This window comes from Paralichthys olivaceus, chromosome 21 (assembly GCF_024713975.1).
Source record: "Paralichthys olivaceus isolate ysfri-2021 chromosome 21, ASM2471397v2, whole genome shotgun sequence".
NCBI lineage: Eukaryota > Metazoa > Chordata > Actinopteri > Pleuronectiformes > Paralichthyidae > Paralichthys > Paralichthys olivaceus.
The window spans coordinates 7,502,948-7,521,014 of NC_091113.1; the positions used below are offsets into that span (position 1 = coordinate 7,502,948).

Sequence of the window (18,067 nt, forward strand, 5' to 3'; positions counted from 1 at the left end):
TTGTGAGATTAACTTTGAGTCAGTAGAACATCAAACCATGAGAAATATCCTTAAAACTACTGCCAGGGATTTATGACTACATGCGCAGGATGCAGCATGTATTAACGACCACCCACAAGTTCTTCCAGAAAAACATACAAATCTTGATGCCACTTCTTTGGCAAATGGAAATAACTTGCTCATGCAGAGACCGTTTCTTTATCAGTGCATGTAAGGCAGGCATCAAACCACTAAATGGATCAACTCAGGACGGGATCTCACCTGGACAATAGTTGAGTTTGCAAATGAGGACCGTTTCCGGCTTCTCGCCCTCACATTCTCCGATGGTGTTGTCGCTGGCCTTGCAAACCACCTGCCTCTGTTGGATTCCTTCGCCACAGGTCACCGAGCACTGACACACAACACACACAGGAAATATTTCAAATTGTGCAGTAACATTTTCATTATACATTCATTAAGCTTCCAAACACTGTCACCATGCCAACACCGACAATGACGCATTGAGCAACTATGATATTCATTTTGTTAAACCCGTGTTGATATCTTTGTTATGCCTGAGTATCCACATCCCCTTCAAAATAAACATCTCAAGACTTGTTATAGATTTGACGAGCCCGCAAGTTTTTGTTTTTTTTGCTGCATTAGGACAATAAAAAGTTTACAATAAACACACTTAAAAATGTGAGATGAGCCCTCCCTCACCTGAGACCACGCCCCTGTCCTCCACTGGGCGGGGCATGTGGTGTAGTTGCACACCCTCCTCGTCTCCGGACGGTTCTCGGTGCAGTGTTTGCTGTGGACCGGCCGGTTGGTGCCGTTGTGGAGCGCCTGCATGCACTGCACCACCCTGGTCTGGTAGCCAAGCTTCCCACAAGTCTTACTGCAGGGAGTCCACTCCTCCACCACCCACCTGTCAGCACAAGGAGTCCCATGTCTCCGTTGTTAGTCAACACTGTACTTATGTTCCCTCGATAATATCATAGTTTATAATGGGGTTGACATTTAGAGGCAAAGCCATTATTACCGTTTAATGCTGTACTAGCTATTGAACTATCAAAGTATGGATGGAATAGCCGGAGGACACTTACGTGGGCTGGCTGCACTCTTGCACATTGCAGCGTTTGCGGATGGGTTTGGGCTTTTTGCTGGTTTCACAAAAGTTTCGATGCACCAAGCGACTGTCACTTTTTCTCCTGCAGCCGTATTTCGTGTACTGTATGCCTGCAGGGTAGAGAAGTGACATCATGAATCTTTTAGCGAGGTCATAGAGACAGATATTTTTGGTGAAATAGTCATTGCACTCATAAAGCTTCTAATTTCATGTACGAGTCAGGGAAGAACCCATTCAATGAAATTTTTTTTTTACTTCCTTTAATATTGCGAAACAGGGATGTTCAAAAAACATTTTCACTAATTCCCAGGGAATAAATCATGGAACTTGATGAAATCTATGAGTGTGAACACTGTGGTGCAGCTTGATTTAATTTAAGGGGGCTGTTCGGCCTTGGCGGAAGTATGTGCTCTACTGAGTGCCTGTGATTTTTTGTGTTTTTCAACTTGCTGACCTCCGCCACATGGTTTGGAGCACTGAGACCAGCTCTTCAATGCCCACTCATAGGTGTCCAGTTCGGCTAGGAGAACGTTGTTGTTGGTGATAAGTGGTAACAGGTCCTCATGTATGATATACTTATACGTCAAGCTGACTTTTGCATCTTCCTCCTGCGGAATAACCTGCAACAGAGAGAAAAAACGTTTATTTAAAACGTTTGATATAGATAAATGGTGAAAAAGCAAAGTAAAAGTACATGATGCAGTCCCACTAACCAGAACGATGATGCCTTCATGCAGAGGACCAGTTGTTTTCAGGGTCTCCTTCTCATCATCCATGGAATACTCCCACTGTAAACCGTTCTCGATGAAGGTCTTCGATTCAGCGTCTTCACTCTTTGCATTCAGTATGAAGTTCCCGGTAACTTGATTCTTCACAGCTAACGAAGGAAAAGGTAATTTACAAAAGTAGCCAAACAACACTGTGTTTTCCTTTAAGAAGGGGGAACGTGTCAGTATGTATTTTGAGATGTTTGGCGTTGTGGTTAGCCAACAGTAATTCCTCCAAGTTGTGTGTCATCTCTCCTTCCCATGAGCTAATCGAAGCCAGAAAGGAAAACAGTGGAGAAAAGAAGAGAGGGAGGGTTTGGCTCAATCCCCAGCGATCTGGACTCACAGAGAAAGAGAGCTGCTGAGAGCACAAAGAATACGAGTCCGTCACCACTTCACATGCTGCGATCTGTGAATATGGACTTTACAAATAACATTGGATTTATTGATTGACCTAGTGACATGCACTGTGCTGCAACCTGTTCCAACTACTCAGATACAGTCAATCTCAGCGTGTCGTGACATTATATCGCCGATCACATGTCATTTTGTTCTTTTCATATCCCCACGTCGGCACTTGCTTATTGCAGGGTTATATTTCCCTACGAAGGAAATAATACACACAGTTTCACTGGAAAACAAGCAGTGATTATATTTTGTCGTTTCACATTCCTTGTTAAAAAAGTTATCACATTAACGGTGTTTGTTATATTAAGATGGAATTTAAGATTCAGCGCAGCATGTTGATTTAATTTAAAAAATCATCTTAAATAAAAAAACTTTTTTGTAATGAGCCCGAGGAAGGAAGGATTGTGAATTATTTTCTCCTCGGCTGCTGCACAAAATGTTTCCGATCTGGCAGAGAAAACAAAGGCGCTGGTTTGACCTGAGTGGAAATGTGCTTCTGAAAGCCTTTCAGTGAAAAGTCTGTGTAATGTCAAACACCACAGATACTGTAACGTAAATATATATATATATATACACATTGTACTTCTTCATTCGGATTGATTCCGAACCGTCCTGAAACTGTATTTTTTAAATATGCTCTTAAAGCTTAAAAGTTAGCTCTGAAAACTTGCTCCTTCATAGAGGAATGCAGATGAAGCCACAGCCACCATTCACAGTGGTTACAGTAGATTTCATTCAGTCAACTTCTCTGCGGCATAAACCTCTTCTCCACCACAGATTTTTTTTATCTTCAGCACTTAAAAAAGTGCAATGGAGTCTTTTTTTTCGATGGGGCTTCTGAGAAACAGCATGAGGAAAAACATCAAGGTCATGGTTATTATCTAAAGCCGTTTCCAGACATGAGCACCGGAAAATGTTTGGAAAATTGGGTCCGGACATTTTCCGGAGTTTGCCGTCCTCATATTAAGCAGCAGGAAATTCTCTTTTCCTGCTGTTTTCTCACATGAGCTCACTTTACTGTGAGCAACTGACTCGTATGCAAACACACACACATTCACACACATGAAATCTTTAGAAAAATTGACTTGTGTTATGACATTATAATCACAAACCACTTCTTCTTTTGCCTTCCAGGGTTAAAACACTCACCAATTATGTGAGGGGAGGTGTCGTTCTCCTCAATAACAATGTGGCGGGCTCCTATTGGGATGTCGAACATTTTCAGCATTCCTAACACGACAAAGAGACGCAGCAAGGTTCAGCTGGGAGCCTTAAACAGTGGGGACTTATTCTGGGCTGTAATAGCAGACAATTATATCTGAATCAAGACACTGAGACTGAAAATTTTGTACTTTGATGATGGTTTGGGATACAGGCTGTGGTCCGTCATAGAAGACAGAGACAATGTGTTTAAGGCCTCGGGATAAGCCGGGTAATATCATGACTCCTCCGAGACAGAGCCGCTGATCTCAGCAGCACTCTGTCCACACAGTTGATGATTACCAATCTTCTTGGGCGTCTTGGTGAGCGTCAGCTTCACGGTGCGACAGTGTGAGTTGTCCCCCTCGCACACTCCACACTTGTCCTCTTGTTTATAAGAGCCGACCTCCTTGTCACAGCCGACGTGCTGTGAAGTGGGAGGGGGCAGAGATAGTCAATCAAAGCTGCATCTGACTTTCACACAGTCTTAGGTTTAGGATGATACATAGTGGAAACACACCCAGACATAACAGAGTGCAGCCAAAACTATGCGTGACAGGCCTGCGACAGCCAAAAATCCAGAGTTCATGCCCAAGGTGAAAATTGAGACAAAATAATGTCTGTGTGTGTTTGTGTTGGAGCAAAGTGCAGAAGTGAGCAGCGTTCACGATGACTTACAGTTTAGTTAACAAATATCAGCACAACTCTTTCCGAGGGCAACATTTTATTATCTTAATAAGTCTTAATTACTTATTAAAAATGATAATGCACTCGAAAGTCAGATTAAATACAGAAACCTTGTATCTGAGATTAAGATTTTTAGATTGTAGACTCAGGATTTCTCCGTGAATCAAGAGGAGCGTATTTAATATATTTATTTTATATGTTTTAAAAGATGCTATATTTGTGCTTGCCGGTGCACGTACGGAAACGTACCAGACACTCTCCTCGAGCGCACACGCTGAAGGGGTCTGAGTAGCTGCAGCGGGTCCCATCATGCATCACCTGGTTCATGAACACCACCTCTCCCGTTTCCTTTGACTTGCAGCTCAGCTCACACTTGCGTCCCTCTGAAAACAAAGAAACACACACCCCTTGTTTCATATATTCGATAACAGCACGGAAGCAGCAACTCCTTGCAGACACCCAGCACCGACTTGGTGCTTTGGCTGACCTAGAAAAGAGCGAGCCAACCTTGCATCACCCTTCACAGTCTTACCATCTGGGTGCTCATATGGCAGCCAGGTGTGCTTGATGTTCTTGTGGTATTTGTTGCTCCTCTGGATGCACTGCTGAGCACGGAAGTCCTCGTAAGGTCCAGCGCACTCCTCGGTGTTGCACATCTGGTAGTCAAAAGTAGAGCCGGGGCAATCTCGACCACCGTAGGCAGGCCTGAACCAACGATGAACACAAAACCACGTTTACCATCGTGACTTTCTAAAAGTTCATCCTTCAGGGCATGATTTCAAAAGGCTAAAATCAAATCTAAGTGTGGAGGTTGAAAGCTGATCCTCCCTCATTCTACACAAGCAGTGAAAATCTTTTATAAACCATATTATAGAGTATATTGCATACGATTCTACGAACTAATTTACAAAGAGGATAAACTGGAAAAATAAATAAAAGCCATGTTGAATTGAAACTAAACTGAAATTAATTTGCTATTCATGTAAAGAAAATCATAAAAACAAGCTTCACAAGAGGAAGGCACATTTTCTTTCTCTCCAAAACTTCAAAACAGATTTTTGTTTTCTGAGGGTATTATTTTGTTCCAGATGTGAACGTTCCTTTGTGTGTTGTATTATGAGGGAGTTCTGTGCTTGAACAGCATGTTTGTCACTTCTTCCCACTTACTTTGCATTACAGCACAGAATAAAATAACCTTTTATTTAAAGTCTTGTCTGAAGATAAATGCTTGATTGTAGTCTGTGGGAGTTGCATTGAAAATAGAAAATTTTATCACATTTAAAAATAGAACTTAAAAGGAGTTTATGTATAGTGGCTCACACTCTGCATCAACAGCTGGCTCTAGTATCCAGCTGTGCAGTCACAATTTACAGTATGTCGTCATCCTCTCCTGGATGAACAACAGAGCCAGTTCCCTCGCTACTCACGGAGGGTCGTTGCACTGTCTGCTACGGGAGCGAACTCCACCTCCACAAGTTCTGGAGCAAGAGCTAAACTTTGACCAGGAGCTCCAACTCCCATCGTGGCCCTGAGGCTGCTGGCTCGATCTCCAGATACAATGGCCCTTAAAGCACCACTGTAAAGACAAGAGAAAAGACAGACCTATAAGACTGAAAGAAAAATTGTAAAACTCAAAGTACTGACTTTGAAGCTTTCCAGCTTTTTTTTTTATTTTCTCAACTTCGGCTCGCCGTGCGATAAAACATTTAAAGCAGATTCAGAGACTTTCCTCACCTTTCCTGGTGCACACTCTGTTCCATCCACTGGAGGTCCTTTTTTAGTTTTGCAAAAGTACTGGTTGTCGGGGTGACTGCACCAGAGCTGCTTGCAAGGGTCGTAGGTTCGAAACTAAATGAGAAAACAGCAAGTTATTCTTGTTGGAAATGTTCATGAGCATAGAAGTCGTTCATTCAGCTCTGAGCCATTTCCATGTGTAAAGGCTTAATATATTCTGCATTTACACTGCATTATCATTTTATCTATTTGAGATTATCTGCTGACTCAGATAAATCAATAACTTTAATCTACAAATAATCCTGGGGACTTTTCTGGGAGACTTACAGCTGTGCACATTTTATAACCGACACCGAAATCAAATCGGCACTGCTCATCCATGGAGTAATTTATTCCAGGGAGCTCGGGAAGCTTGGGCCATTTGTGTTCAAAGGGATCATCCAGCAGGCAGTCATATGAGCTGAGCAGAAGATGAGAATTAGAGTCATACATGTGCCACAACACATGAGGTCTTTGTACAAAATGAAATATAACGTTCTTGAAAAAAAGATCATAGAGCTGCTTCACACATTACGTGTGCAGCATTACGCCCATATGCGATCGAGAGAAATCATGGATTTGGAGAAGCACAATGTACTGGATGTATCGATTGAGCTCCTGCTTGCTGCATCGTGACCAGTGATAGCGGTGGAAAGCCGCTTGGACGAGTGGCGCCATGATGCTCCCCATGCTGGTCTCATCAGCACAGCGGTTCCCCTGGCCGTCGTGCTCCATGCCCAGCCTGATGGAAGGAGGAAAAGGTTTATTGTATAGGAGGTGATTTTTCAGATTGACTTCTGCGATTTGATCAGATTTTTCCTCGTTCAAATAATTAATTTGACTTTCTATTGTAGTTTGTTTTGCTTGTATGACATTAATCATACATATCATTCACCACTGATATCCCTAGACAATGAAATATTTGAGTAAAAGTGACAACTGGTCAAGACGTGAAGTAATTTGCTCAGATGTGAGTGATTGTGTTCGAGAGGCAACAACACATTTTGTGATGTTGACCTCGACCTTCTACCACTGAAATCTGATCCGCTCATCCATGAGTCCACGTGAACACTTGTGCCAGTGAAGCATTCTCAAGATAGTGACCAACTGTGTGAAATTAGACTTCCAAATTCTAATCAAATCATCCCTGATTAGATGTTCATAATATATCACATCAGTATGAACAAAATCTAATCGGGTCATCTGTGAGTCCAAGTGAATGTAAGTACCACATTTTAAAGGAGGCGTTCTTGAGATATCTCATCTTAAAAGCCAACAACATATTTTTCTATGTTAAAACTATTCAATCCTTCTAGTGCCTCTGCAATGTATTTGAGTGTACAGTATATGGACAGAAAACCCCGGGAACTTGCTTCAGCTCGCCACAGACTAATTAAAGAAATCTTCAGCGATAAAAATCCCCTGAGTCACAGAGGCTATAGTGAAATAGGAGCGGGGCACCGCTGGCCTCGGGCGTTACTTGTAGAGACAATGAATTGATATGTCATGTACAGGTGCTGAGGAAACAACATGATCTGACATGTCTCATCACAGTTGGAGGCCGCAAAACCTGACTTCTCACCGTTCCAACTACACAAGCAATTAGAGCTTATTAGAGAGTTAATGAGGTTCAGAAATGAATGTTAGTGCGAAACCTTTCAAACACCTGTCAGTATGATGCAGTTAATAAGCTACATCCCCTGCAGAGATCATACAGTTAAATCAAAACCTCTCGGAGTTGGAACATCTTACAGTTAACAGTTATAGACTGCATTAAATAGATGTACCAATACGGAACATATATTATCTAAGATCCCAAACATGAAATGTTGTACATTACAATACGTGTGTGTGTGTGTGTGTTTATGTGTGTGTGTGATGGAACCACAATGAAGCTGTATGGGTTTCCTCTTTCTATTCTGCAGCTCTACTATCTAGCAAATTCTCGTCCTGCAGTTTAACACACTCCTCAATGGAGACCAAGCGCATATGTATCACAGAAGTGAAGCGGGGTTTTATTATGAGATGAACTGACTCTTTTTTCAGTATTTACTGATTTACAAATGGTAAAATGTAAATACATTAATTTACCAATCGATTAACTCTGGCTTTTCTGTTTCTTACTGCAAGTCGACACTGTTCACTGGAGTTTGAAAGAAAGTGAAAGAAAAGGGGAAAAGGGTGATTTTAGTATTTAATCCAGGGAAAATGGCTCAGCTTTCATCAGTATCTGTGATTCCTGGTCAGTCTATACAAACAGCATCATTGTTTGATGTGTAAATCGATAATAAATCAACAAAAGAAATTCTCTGAAAGGAATAAAATCATTTTCAGAGAAAGAACACAGCTCATAAACTGGACTTTTCAATAACTTCATAATGCCACTTTCTCCTTTGCTTAGGAAACTCTTAATCCTCTTTAAAGCCCTCCTCCCTTACCCTAACACTTGTTGTGAACAAAGTTATTATTTTAAGGATCTAGTCTCAACTGTGAGGAAATTATTAGAAGACGTCACATCTCTATGAACTTTGAATGGCGTCATTAGGAGCAGCTCTTTAGGAGGCTTTATAAAAACAGCCCCAGGTCTCTGAGCACTCAGACATAATACTAGTCTGCCCTCTTTCCATTATTGGTGGATGAAAAGGGGAGTGACCCGTTCTTTCATGTGGTGTGACAGTCGATCATGTCTGTCTGGACAGTTTTCAATGCTTTTCCAGGGGATGGGGCGGAGTTCACAGACCTTTAGATCCGCATTAGATGAGAAAGCAGCTGTATATCAAGTCAGCTACTTTTGTAAGACCACTCAAATGTTAAATCTAACAGCCGTGCACTCACCGCAAATGAAAAATATTAAACTACTACAAAAATATAACCAATTACCACAATAACTCGTACCACAATAAGCACCACTACATTTGGTGTATGCTGTCATTTGGCAACACGTAACTGCTAAACATAAAAGTTCAATGTTTATGAGGAGGGAGTTGTTTTCAATCTCCCATTTTTCATGAGCTGATATTTTCTAATTTTAAATAATTGGAAATTTAACAGTACATCATTTCACACACTGGAAAATCAATGTTGAGATTTTTTTTTATATCACCAATAATGACATCCTACCCCTAAATAACACCCACAACTAATAATCTTGTGGAATTTGGGGGGGAGGGATTTAAGTAGTATAATGGCCACTTTATTAAGTACACCAGTAGATCGAATGCAATCCAATGCAACAGCTCTACCCTGAGATTTTTCTCGACAAAACTCACAATTTTGATTGTGTTGTAAATTGATTTTACAGTAAATGTTTATTGCTAAGATCTTTTTAAAAGTGGTGTTCCACTAGACAACATTATATTGAGAGGTGGGTTTTTCCAATGAGGGCAGCAGAATATTAGAGACTAAATAATACGCAGCTCAGTTCAACAACAACCACTTATTATGGCCTCCGTGAGACGAGTTATTGAAAAAACACTTCAAAAGCACAACAATGCTCAATATTATAAACTGAATTAAATTGGAGAGGTGTACCTGATGAAGTGGCTCCTGAGTGAATGCACATGCACAAAGACGACAGAGCTATATACATTGCATTATGAGCACATTTGACATTTGCCGGCCGTGTCATCATCACGCCGTTACTCACACGTGGCCGGTTTCGTGAGCCACCACGAAGGCGGAGGAGAAGCCGTCCTCGTGGTTCAGAGTGCAGCTTCTCAGTGGGTGGCACATCCCCGTCACTGGAGCGTAACCTGGGCGATAGAAAAGACCACACAGCCCCACTAATCAAGCATCAGGCTGAAGGAGGAAAAAAAAATCTCTTCATGTGACACTCCTGAACTCAAGAAGCATATGTGACGCAGGAGCGCTCCCATAAAGGTCTGAAAGTCTTTCCTTGATAAAACCACATATCTACATTTGTTTGTTGCTTTTGATCTGAAAAATAAGGGCACAGTTAGGTAGCAACTGTATTAAAATCCAATGAACCCTTAAGATTAACAAATGAGTCCTGGACTGAAAGCATCTCTTCATGCTGTGTCAGACAATGAAGCATCACTGGTGTTTCAATTAAAACTGCACTCAGGAAGAAAAGTGGCATTAAATGAATATAACGTGAATCTTCAGGATTTCTAGGACTTCTGAATTGAAATACAGAATAAAAGCACCTTGCTTAATTTCTGTGTGCGTGTGTGTGTGTGTGTGTGTGTGTGTGTGCCTGCAGCTCTTCTGTGACAGCTTTTGTGCCAAACACCTCCTCATGATACATGAAGAAAGTCCCCAAAGTGGACAGAACAGCGAGCTCCGCAGCCTGTCGTCATTACCCAGCAGACGTGTCACTCACACACACACACACACACACACACACACACACACACACGCACGCACACACACAGTTCACCAGGACAACAAACTTTAAAGCAAAGCACAGACATTTGAACATAACTCGATCAAGAGGTGTGCAGCAATTCAGCTTAGCGCGTTTGGTTTTGGTTCAGAAGCACGGCTCGCTCCGGCCTTCCTTTGACAGCTTTCAGATTTTTTTTTTTTCATGCGTTCTGATTGATTCATTTTTGGCATGCAGGTAAAAAGCAGAAAAATGCAGCAGCAGACAGCCGATGGTTGAAGCGTATATATGTCAGGTTATCTCTGTTATTTCAGTCATAGCAGGATGACTTCACGAGGGCTGCTTTTTCACACGGTTGACGGCTCTGTGGTTGATGGACGTATTTAGTGCTGCGAGTGAAACAGTGAGACCTAAAAGCAGATGTAGAGCATGACCCTTTATCTGAAAGGCAGATAAAGCAATCCAGGGGAATGCAGGTGACATTCCCGTAAAGTTGGCAGCTTTGAGGGCTTTGCACATTAAGGTGAAAAGATTCAGAAGCAGCAGCGGGGTAAAACAAAATCTATTTCTCTATAGCTGAGGAGAGAGATGAACAGCTACTGAGTTTACTGCAAGAGATGTAGATCAGTGATGAGGACAGTGCATCAGAAACACTCATTCTCTGGAGAAGCTCATTCTCCATTCGCTCTACAGCTTCAACGTGAAAGGAACAGATTCTTCTGTAGGTCCCACAGCTCCATGAATCTGTGTGTGGATATAGAATCTACCATCTAAACTTTTGAGAAGACGGTGTGATGTGTGCTCTCAACCTCATGACACGGCATCAGGCCAGTGCGGTGCAAGGCGCCATAGAAACCAGGAGTTGTTGTGAAAACAACGCAACGGCAGCTATGGCAACGTAGAGAGGTGTGACAAGCAAAGCAGGTAGCCTCAGGTCGTCCTCTAATCCTGACACGTGTGCTTCAAAAAGTTTTAAAATATACACAGGTCTCTACAAAATGTTGAACGTGAGCACAGGGGATGATTGTTCGTTCTGGGGCCGGGTTTGTGCGGCAGCTTTTTGCTGCTCACTTCAAAAACTGTTTTTGAAGGGCTGAAAAAAAGAAGTACAGCGTGAGACAAACGCTAAACTGACAAAACAAACATGTATGATGCAAAACTGCTAATGGTGGATGCATACATGTATTATAAGGATTCAGAATTAGCTGCAATAGTTGTAATTAATTTGAAAAACTCAATAAACACAAAAATAACTGTAAGATAACATAAAACAATTATTTCTCGATCATTTCAGTTTTTTCTCTACATGCCAAAAAAAACCCTCTTCAGCAATATCAATTTTTCATATCCAGGGTGGCGTCAATGTCAAGTCAGCAAGGTTTTGGAAAGCTGCTTAATAATCAGTCGCCATTGCCAGAACTGGGTTCGTGACCTCAGCTGCAGCCTCCGCTTATTTATTTTTTTCTTTAAGTTTCCATTGACCTTACCTGGGCCAAGACTTGAAGCCAACCCCTGAGTGTGAACGGAAGCAGATATCAGCACTCAGTCTGCACAGGCCTCGATCGAGAAAAATACAGTACCTTGCATACCTGCAGGACCAAAATCTTGCCTTGTCAGAAAGATGGCGTGGTCGTGGTACTCAGCGTGGTCGGGGTCGCGGCGCTGCTGCGTGTTGGCCCACCGACACACCTGCTCAAGGCTGCGGGATGGGTTGCCACGCTCGATCAGGCTTATCGACTGCAGAAACAGAAGAAGCAGTTTGATATATGAAATGTTATACTTGCAGTACTCCCATCACTGCTAGGATGCAAGAACAGTGATGTTTCTATCGTCTTAATTATTATATAAACTGTTTTGAAGAGTTTAATAACTAAACATCTAATATATGTGTATATTGCTTGATGTTATATCAGCTTTACAATTATTTCTTCACATTTACAAACTTTTCAAGTTTGAAAATGCTTCATTGAACATGTTTGCGGTTTTTACAGAAAAATATGTCCAATATGTTGACATACTATTCACTCATTTACAAATGTTATCCTAAGCCTAAAGGCTAAAAACTACTAACAATTACGCCATTTTGAATTGAATTTGAATGTCGAGGCTTACAGACACTGGGATGACACCACAGGAGCAGAGTAGAGGCATTTTATGTTTAAGTGGTCGCACAGTTATTTAACTCTTCTGTAAACTCAATGTAGGCATTTTCTTCACCTCGCTGTGTCTCTAAAAGTGCCAGATCTGCACACTGAATATTAAAGACCTGACGAATAACAAGGCTTAACCGAGGATGAAATTGTGCAGTGATTGACAACAACAACACTGCTCATACACAATGTGTGAGGCCGGGGAAATGGAATGAAAGCATCCGGGGGAACTGGCAAAACATTTGTCTTTCTTCTCCCCAACGTATATGTGTGTGTGTGTGTTTGTGTGTGTGTGTGTGTGTGTGTATTGCGTGCTGCAAGAGCCGGGCCGGTGACACATTCAACATGTCTGAGCTCATCTAATTGCTGCTGTGCAAACACAATCTTTCTGCTTTGGAAACCACACAGAAGAAGAGTAAACGTAAAATGCCCTCAGCCTCCAGGTCGCACTTGAGGAAAGACGAGCTTATGACTACAGCAAATACTGACAGAGTCTGTCACCGTGTGGAGGATGTTTCGTTTTAGCTGCAACTCATTACCACAGCAAAATACTGTAGGAGAGGAAAATAATAAATATAAATATTAAATATTAGATGTAATTTCTACATTCAACAGCAAACTAATACTATTTGCAACTACATCACGGTAAGATACGAACCCCAGCAAAAGCCACCTCAACTCTGGAAACCCAGTCATCTCCCTTTAAATCTCTACAAACAGACTCTGCACGTGAATATGTCTGGAGACGAGGGATGAGATTTGCCGACCCGAAGCCTTTTAGTTTACGTTTCTATTTTGACAAATCACGTTTGAGCAGGCTTCGGTTGCCAACAGGTAAACAGTCCTTGTGGATTATTCTTATCAGTATGAGTTACTGAAACAAACAGCGTCTACTTCTTAATATTCATTTATGGTAATAAAAACAACATGGGGCTATTTCAGTATGATTGTGCTCTGCATCATTAACACATGATTACAATGTGATTATTACACTATTCAATGTAAACAACTGTAACCTGCAGCAGCTTTGCCTGCAAAATAATGTATTTTTTAGCTTCTTACTGTTTTTAAATGTGCAGCTCTTTACTGTATTCTTTATTTTGGAATCCTGTAATTATTATAATTGATATTGTTTATAGTAATAATAATACAAATAATAGTAATAATAATACAAATAATAGTAATAATAATAATAAACAATAATAATACAATTACTACCATGAAAAAATGACAAAGGTACAATCTTGTTAGTTCCTTTTGCAACATTTATTACAACAAAACAAATATATGTCACCAGTGCAACACAAGCAAAACCTGACCTGAACCATAACTGTCATTCACTCTTCCTTACTTTTTTTTTGTTGGACATAAGAATGTGAAAATATACAGTTTATTGTCACTGAGTGAGTGAACGAGTGTGTTAGTAAATACAGAAAGCGGATGAATGTGTGAGTGAGTGAAAGCGTGTGTGCCTGTGGAAAAATCTGACAAAAGTACCACTTGGAGTAATTCAGCTTCTTGATGAGCATGCTGTCGTGTTGATTCACTGCCTTGTTTGTGACCATCTTCCCTCTCTTCTTGCTTTGCACCTCCTCCAGACTTTATCGCCTCTCTAAGGATTAATGTCAATGCAGGTTCTGAAAGTCAATGCAGAACAACCAAGGTATTATAGATAGATGGATAGATAATAGATAGATAGATAGATAGATAGATAGATAGATAGATAGATAGATAGATAGATAGATAGATAGATAGATAGATTGATAGATTGATAGATTGATATAAAGATAAACACTTGACTGATCCAGAGAGATATCGATCTATAAATGTCAAAAATCCAGCAAGAGCCTTTTTATTAGAGTGTAGTGGTGCAGAATATTGAACCATCAGCAACAACACTATTATTAGAGGTAGCAATAATGTCTGAAATTGTTGCTTTTTTTCTTTCAGCTATGTGATACAGTTTGAAAAGCTCCTACCTTCAAATAAATTCCAGTGTTTACGCTGCATCAAGTGGATACAGAAGGTTGAAATTGTGGTAGGAGAAGATTACAGCGAGCCCAAGGACAAAGGATGTTCCTTCACAAACGCATCTCTTTTTTTACATGCTCATCATTGGTTTGTTTGTCACTGCAGCTGAAAAATATTACAAATAGAATGCACAATAATTAAGAAATAGCCAATTTTGAGTCTGGCATTAAGAAAAAGACAATATATCGGTTCTTTTAATAAGACTATAGGATAAAAAACGTATAAATAAAATAAAACAATATAAACATACATTCATTGATCTTCCAGCAAACATATCAGTGGTGCTTTAATGTAAATGTAAACTGAAAGAAATAGTGCTGAAGTGGGCGGTTTTTAATAGTTAGATAGCAAAATATGAGGTGCAATAAAACTGGAATCAAATGAAAGAGAAGCCACACAGTTGTAATTGAGGGATAAAAGTGCTATTTGGATTATTTAAGGTTGAACAAAAATAGGTACTTACATCACTCAGTGTGTTGCTGTCAATAAAGGCCCATCTGTGACAAAAGGCTGAGCAGGTCGTAGTGTGGACGGAGGCTTTGTAGCAACAGGGACAGGAAGACGAGTGTGCTCCAAAGTCAAATTGAACCAAAATAAAACGCAATCCGCACATGCAAACTTTTTCCAGAAAATAAAAAGATCCTGTTAGCAGGTTATTTTCCTTCCTTTTTCTTTAACCTTCCCAAGATGCTCAGCTATTTACAGCAAAGTATGCAGTAAAATCCGGTAGATAGGTTCATACCCTTTAAATGCTGTAATCCCATTATTTCCCCCAGGATGCATTACAGTTTTTACAGTTACAGTCTTAATTGTCATTGGTCGTTGATTGTTGCTGTGTGAACATTTTACTGTAAAAGTGCATTGTATATGGCACAATATACAATGTATATAGGTTTGGATCACAGAGGTACATTTACATGACGCTTGGACACACGGACAATAATAACATGTGACGACCCTCACCTGTCTGTAGCCGACCATTATCATACGGACAAGGACGATGTTGATGTTGGTTCCCAGAGATTCATCATGGTAGATTTCATCAACCTGAGAGGAAATGAACAGGGTTTGTCACTAAGCTGAAGGGTGAGAGAGACACTTCATGCACTTGATGAAGGTGACTGAGGACATCTTAACATTATTGAAGCTGCAGAACATGTGCAGGCCAATAGTAAAATCAAGCACACACACACTGCAATGTGGGAAGAAAACTACAGCTCAAGTTGATAAAAAACAATAAAACCTGGTGTGAGCGAGAACAGTCAAAACAATATCAGAGTTATGCTGGGCTCATTTCTAACTTCTGGGGTTGCCAAGGTGATGCAGTACTCTGTAATAACTCTTAATTGTAAGTAGGCAGGGAAATGGACAAAAGAACGCCTCATCTAGCGATGGAAATCAAATGGCATCAAAAGGAAGAAAATAAATCTTTCCAGTGGCATTTTCAAACTTGAAACTTTTTATACCGTGACTCACGGTCCGTGAATAAATTAAGGCACAGAGAAGAGGAAGCAGCGACTGATTTGCTGATGTTTCCTCCTATGAGAGGCCAAGCTGTTTGGGGATCAGTGTTTTTACTTCTTGAAAGAGAAGATAAATGCTGTTCTACAGCTGTGATGTTCAAACTCTTTATGAGTAACAGGGTTTCAAGTCAATTAAATCCGCTCTGTCTTGATATCAGCCTTGTTTATCTCAAATCTGCTGAAACAAGCAGCAAAGATTTGTTGATTTCGGAGGTGCAGCGCTCTGGCGTCTAACCATGTTTTGTTTTTTTTCATCTCTTACAACAATCTTGGAATAATGATGAAATATATTCTTAAGACATTGGCAACCATCCAGGGAAACCAGTGTTAGTTACGCAATGGCAACGAAGCCTGACCCAGAAATGTGTCAACTGCTGTTTGGCTTTATAATAATGCTGTGGTATGTAAATGCTAAACCCAGGGCCGAGCCAGGATCCCGTTCAAATCCCAAAGTTCAATTTCCACTTGAGTGTTGATTTATTTTCACCAAATCACAGCTGCTCGTAAAAGTTCAGAGGAAAAAAAGAGTGCGTATTTCTTTTTCCATTAATCAGTAAGTCATTTAATTGGGACATGTTGGTTATGGATTGTAATTAAAAAAGTGCCAAACAAACTGGGCAACTCTCGCCTGGAAAACAAAGGAGTCATTTAGCTTTACAAAGCACACTCACATTTCTCCATGTGACTTCTGAACTTGTCACTGAGATGAAACGTGTTCTGTGACACTTTGATTCGATATTTGAATCAAACTTCTCTGTGCTATTCATCACCTTCATAATTTGTGCAACATTTCAGGAGCCTCTTATCTTGACAGCGTCTCCAAACTACCCTGAGTTTCAAGTTTTCAAAAAAGACGTTTCCAGGAAGCTGTTGAAGTGAACGATATCTTTTCCCCATCTGGCTTTCGCCAACAGTTCCGTGCTAAAACTGCTCCACTGCTGATTACAGGTGTCGTCCTAATGAGTGCAGCATCTGATGGTTCTTCACTGTAATATCACAGGCTTAATGTGCAGCTTTCAATTCCTCTAATGATGCCATTCTACACGAGTCACTTTTAATTGTTTTTCTTCCTTTCTATTGAAGAATCTGCTTAAAGGGGCTGCAACTAATTCTGTTACTTTCTCTCTTCATTTAAAGGGCGTCTCACAAGGATCAGTACTTGGTTCAATACTATTCAGTATATTCTACTCTGTGCTGACCTTTAAAGACATCATTAACATAAAAGTTTTAACAACAGCCTTTAACCAAGGTCTTATGACATTGTCCATTTCAGGAACATGATCCTTGTACCTCATAATGGTACAATATAGTTCTACTTTTTGGGAAAAATGCACATATGCTTTCTTGTCGAGGGAAAAACATGGTTACAACTCTCATGTCTGCAATAGTTTGTTTATACACGGTTTAAACAAGTTTTTACAAAAAGCGAAAAGTAAATCTGTGATTTAGAAGTTATGAGGTTATGCACTGAAACTAGTAATTAACCTGGTGCTACGCTTGAGTACAGTCATGAAAGCCGCAGGTGTTTGAATCTAACTTTCACAGAGAAAGCAAATGTATTTCCTGTAAAGAACTTACTATTTTAAAAGAGTCTTGTTTCAGTCCCACACAATACCAGAACTCCTAAACTTTGCACTCCCACAGCTCCTCATTAATTTATCTTTTTCAGAAACAGCAAATAAGAAGCTTTTGGAAAAAGAAAGATATTTTCTGTTTTATCATAGCTTTTATTCCTGTTTCAGAAGATTTGTGCCATTTTTGCTATTTTCACCTTTGCCAACAGTCCAAATTCTGAAATATCCTGATCTGATCACCTTTCTTGATCTCCTCAATCATTCTTTGTTTTTTGGAAGTTACTGACCGCTGAGAATCTTGTCCCGATGGGTGATGTAGCTCATATTGCAGCAAAATCATGTGACTCTGAGTCAACAATGGTTCTTTTACCCACAACCATAATAAAGGTGCAGTGGATATAAAATGCTAATCACTTACTCGCATTACAACAACTTTTTGTGTATCAGTTTTCTTTCAGCCTCTCAGCCTGTCAATAACATGCAACGCTGATCTACCAA

At 40.4% G+C, this 18,067-nt stretch overlaps 1 protein-coding gene across 2 annotated transcripts in view; it reads right to left on the reverse strand.

Moving 5' to 3' along the window:
• LOC109626617 (A disintegrin and metalloproteinase with thrombospondin motifs 3) overlaps nt 1-18,067 on the reverse strand; it is a 38,441-nt gene that overhangs the window by 3,441 nt on the left and 16,933 nt on the right. The window contains exons 5-20 of one of the 2 annotated variants that reach the window (XM_069517132.1): nt 15,436-15,519; nt 11,881-12,028; nt 9,593-9,698; nt 6,545-6,688; nt 6,235-6,367; nt 5,908-6,021; nt 5,601-5,749; nt 4,706-4,878; nt 4,423-4,556; nt 3,790-3,913; nt 3,436-3,516; nt 1,825-1,988; nt 1,566-1,731; nt 1,089-1,221; nt 703-910; nt 262-391 (exon numbers count right to left, since the gene is read on the reverse strand). In XM_069517132.1, coding sequence (XP_069373233.1) covers nt 262-391; nt 703-910; nt 1,089-1,221; nt 1,566-1,731; nt 1,825-1,988; nt 3,436-3,516; nt 3,790-3,913; nt 4,423-4,556; nt 4,706-4,878; nt 5,601-5,749; nt 5,908-6,021; nt 6,235-6,367; nt 6,545-6,688; nt 9,593-9,698; nt 11,881-12,028; nt 15,436-15,519 — 2,191 coding nt within the window. Of the gene's footprint in view, nt 1-261; nt 392-702; nt 911-1,088; nt 1,222-1,565; nt 1,732-1,824; nt 1,989-3,435; nt 3,517-3,789; nt 3,914-4,422; nt 4,557-4,705; nt 4,879-5,600; nt 5,750-5,907; nt 6,022-6,234; nt 6,368-6,544; nt 6,689-9,592; nt 9,699-11,871; nt 12,029-15,435; nt 15,520-18,067 lie in introns of both variants that reach the window. The other variant, XM_020082709.2, reaches the window with a different exon arrangement.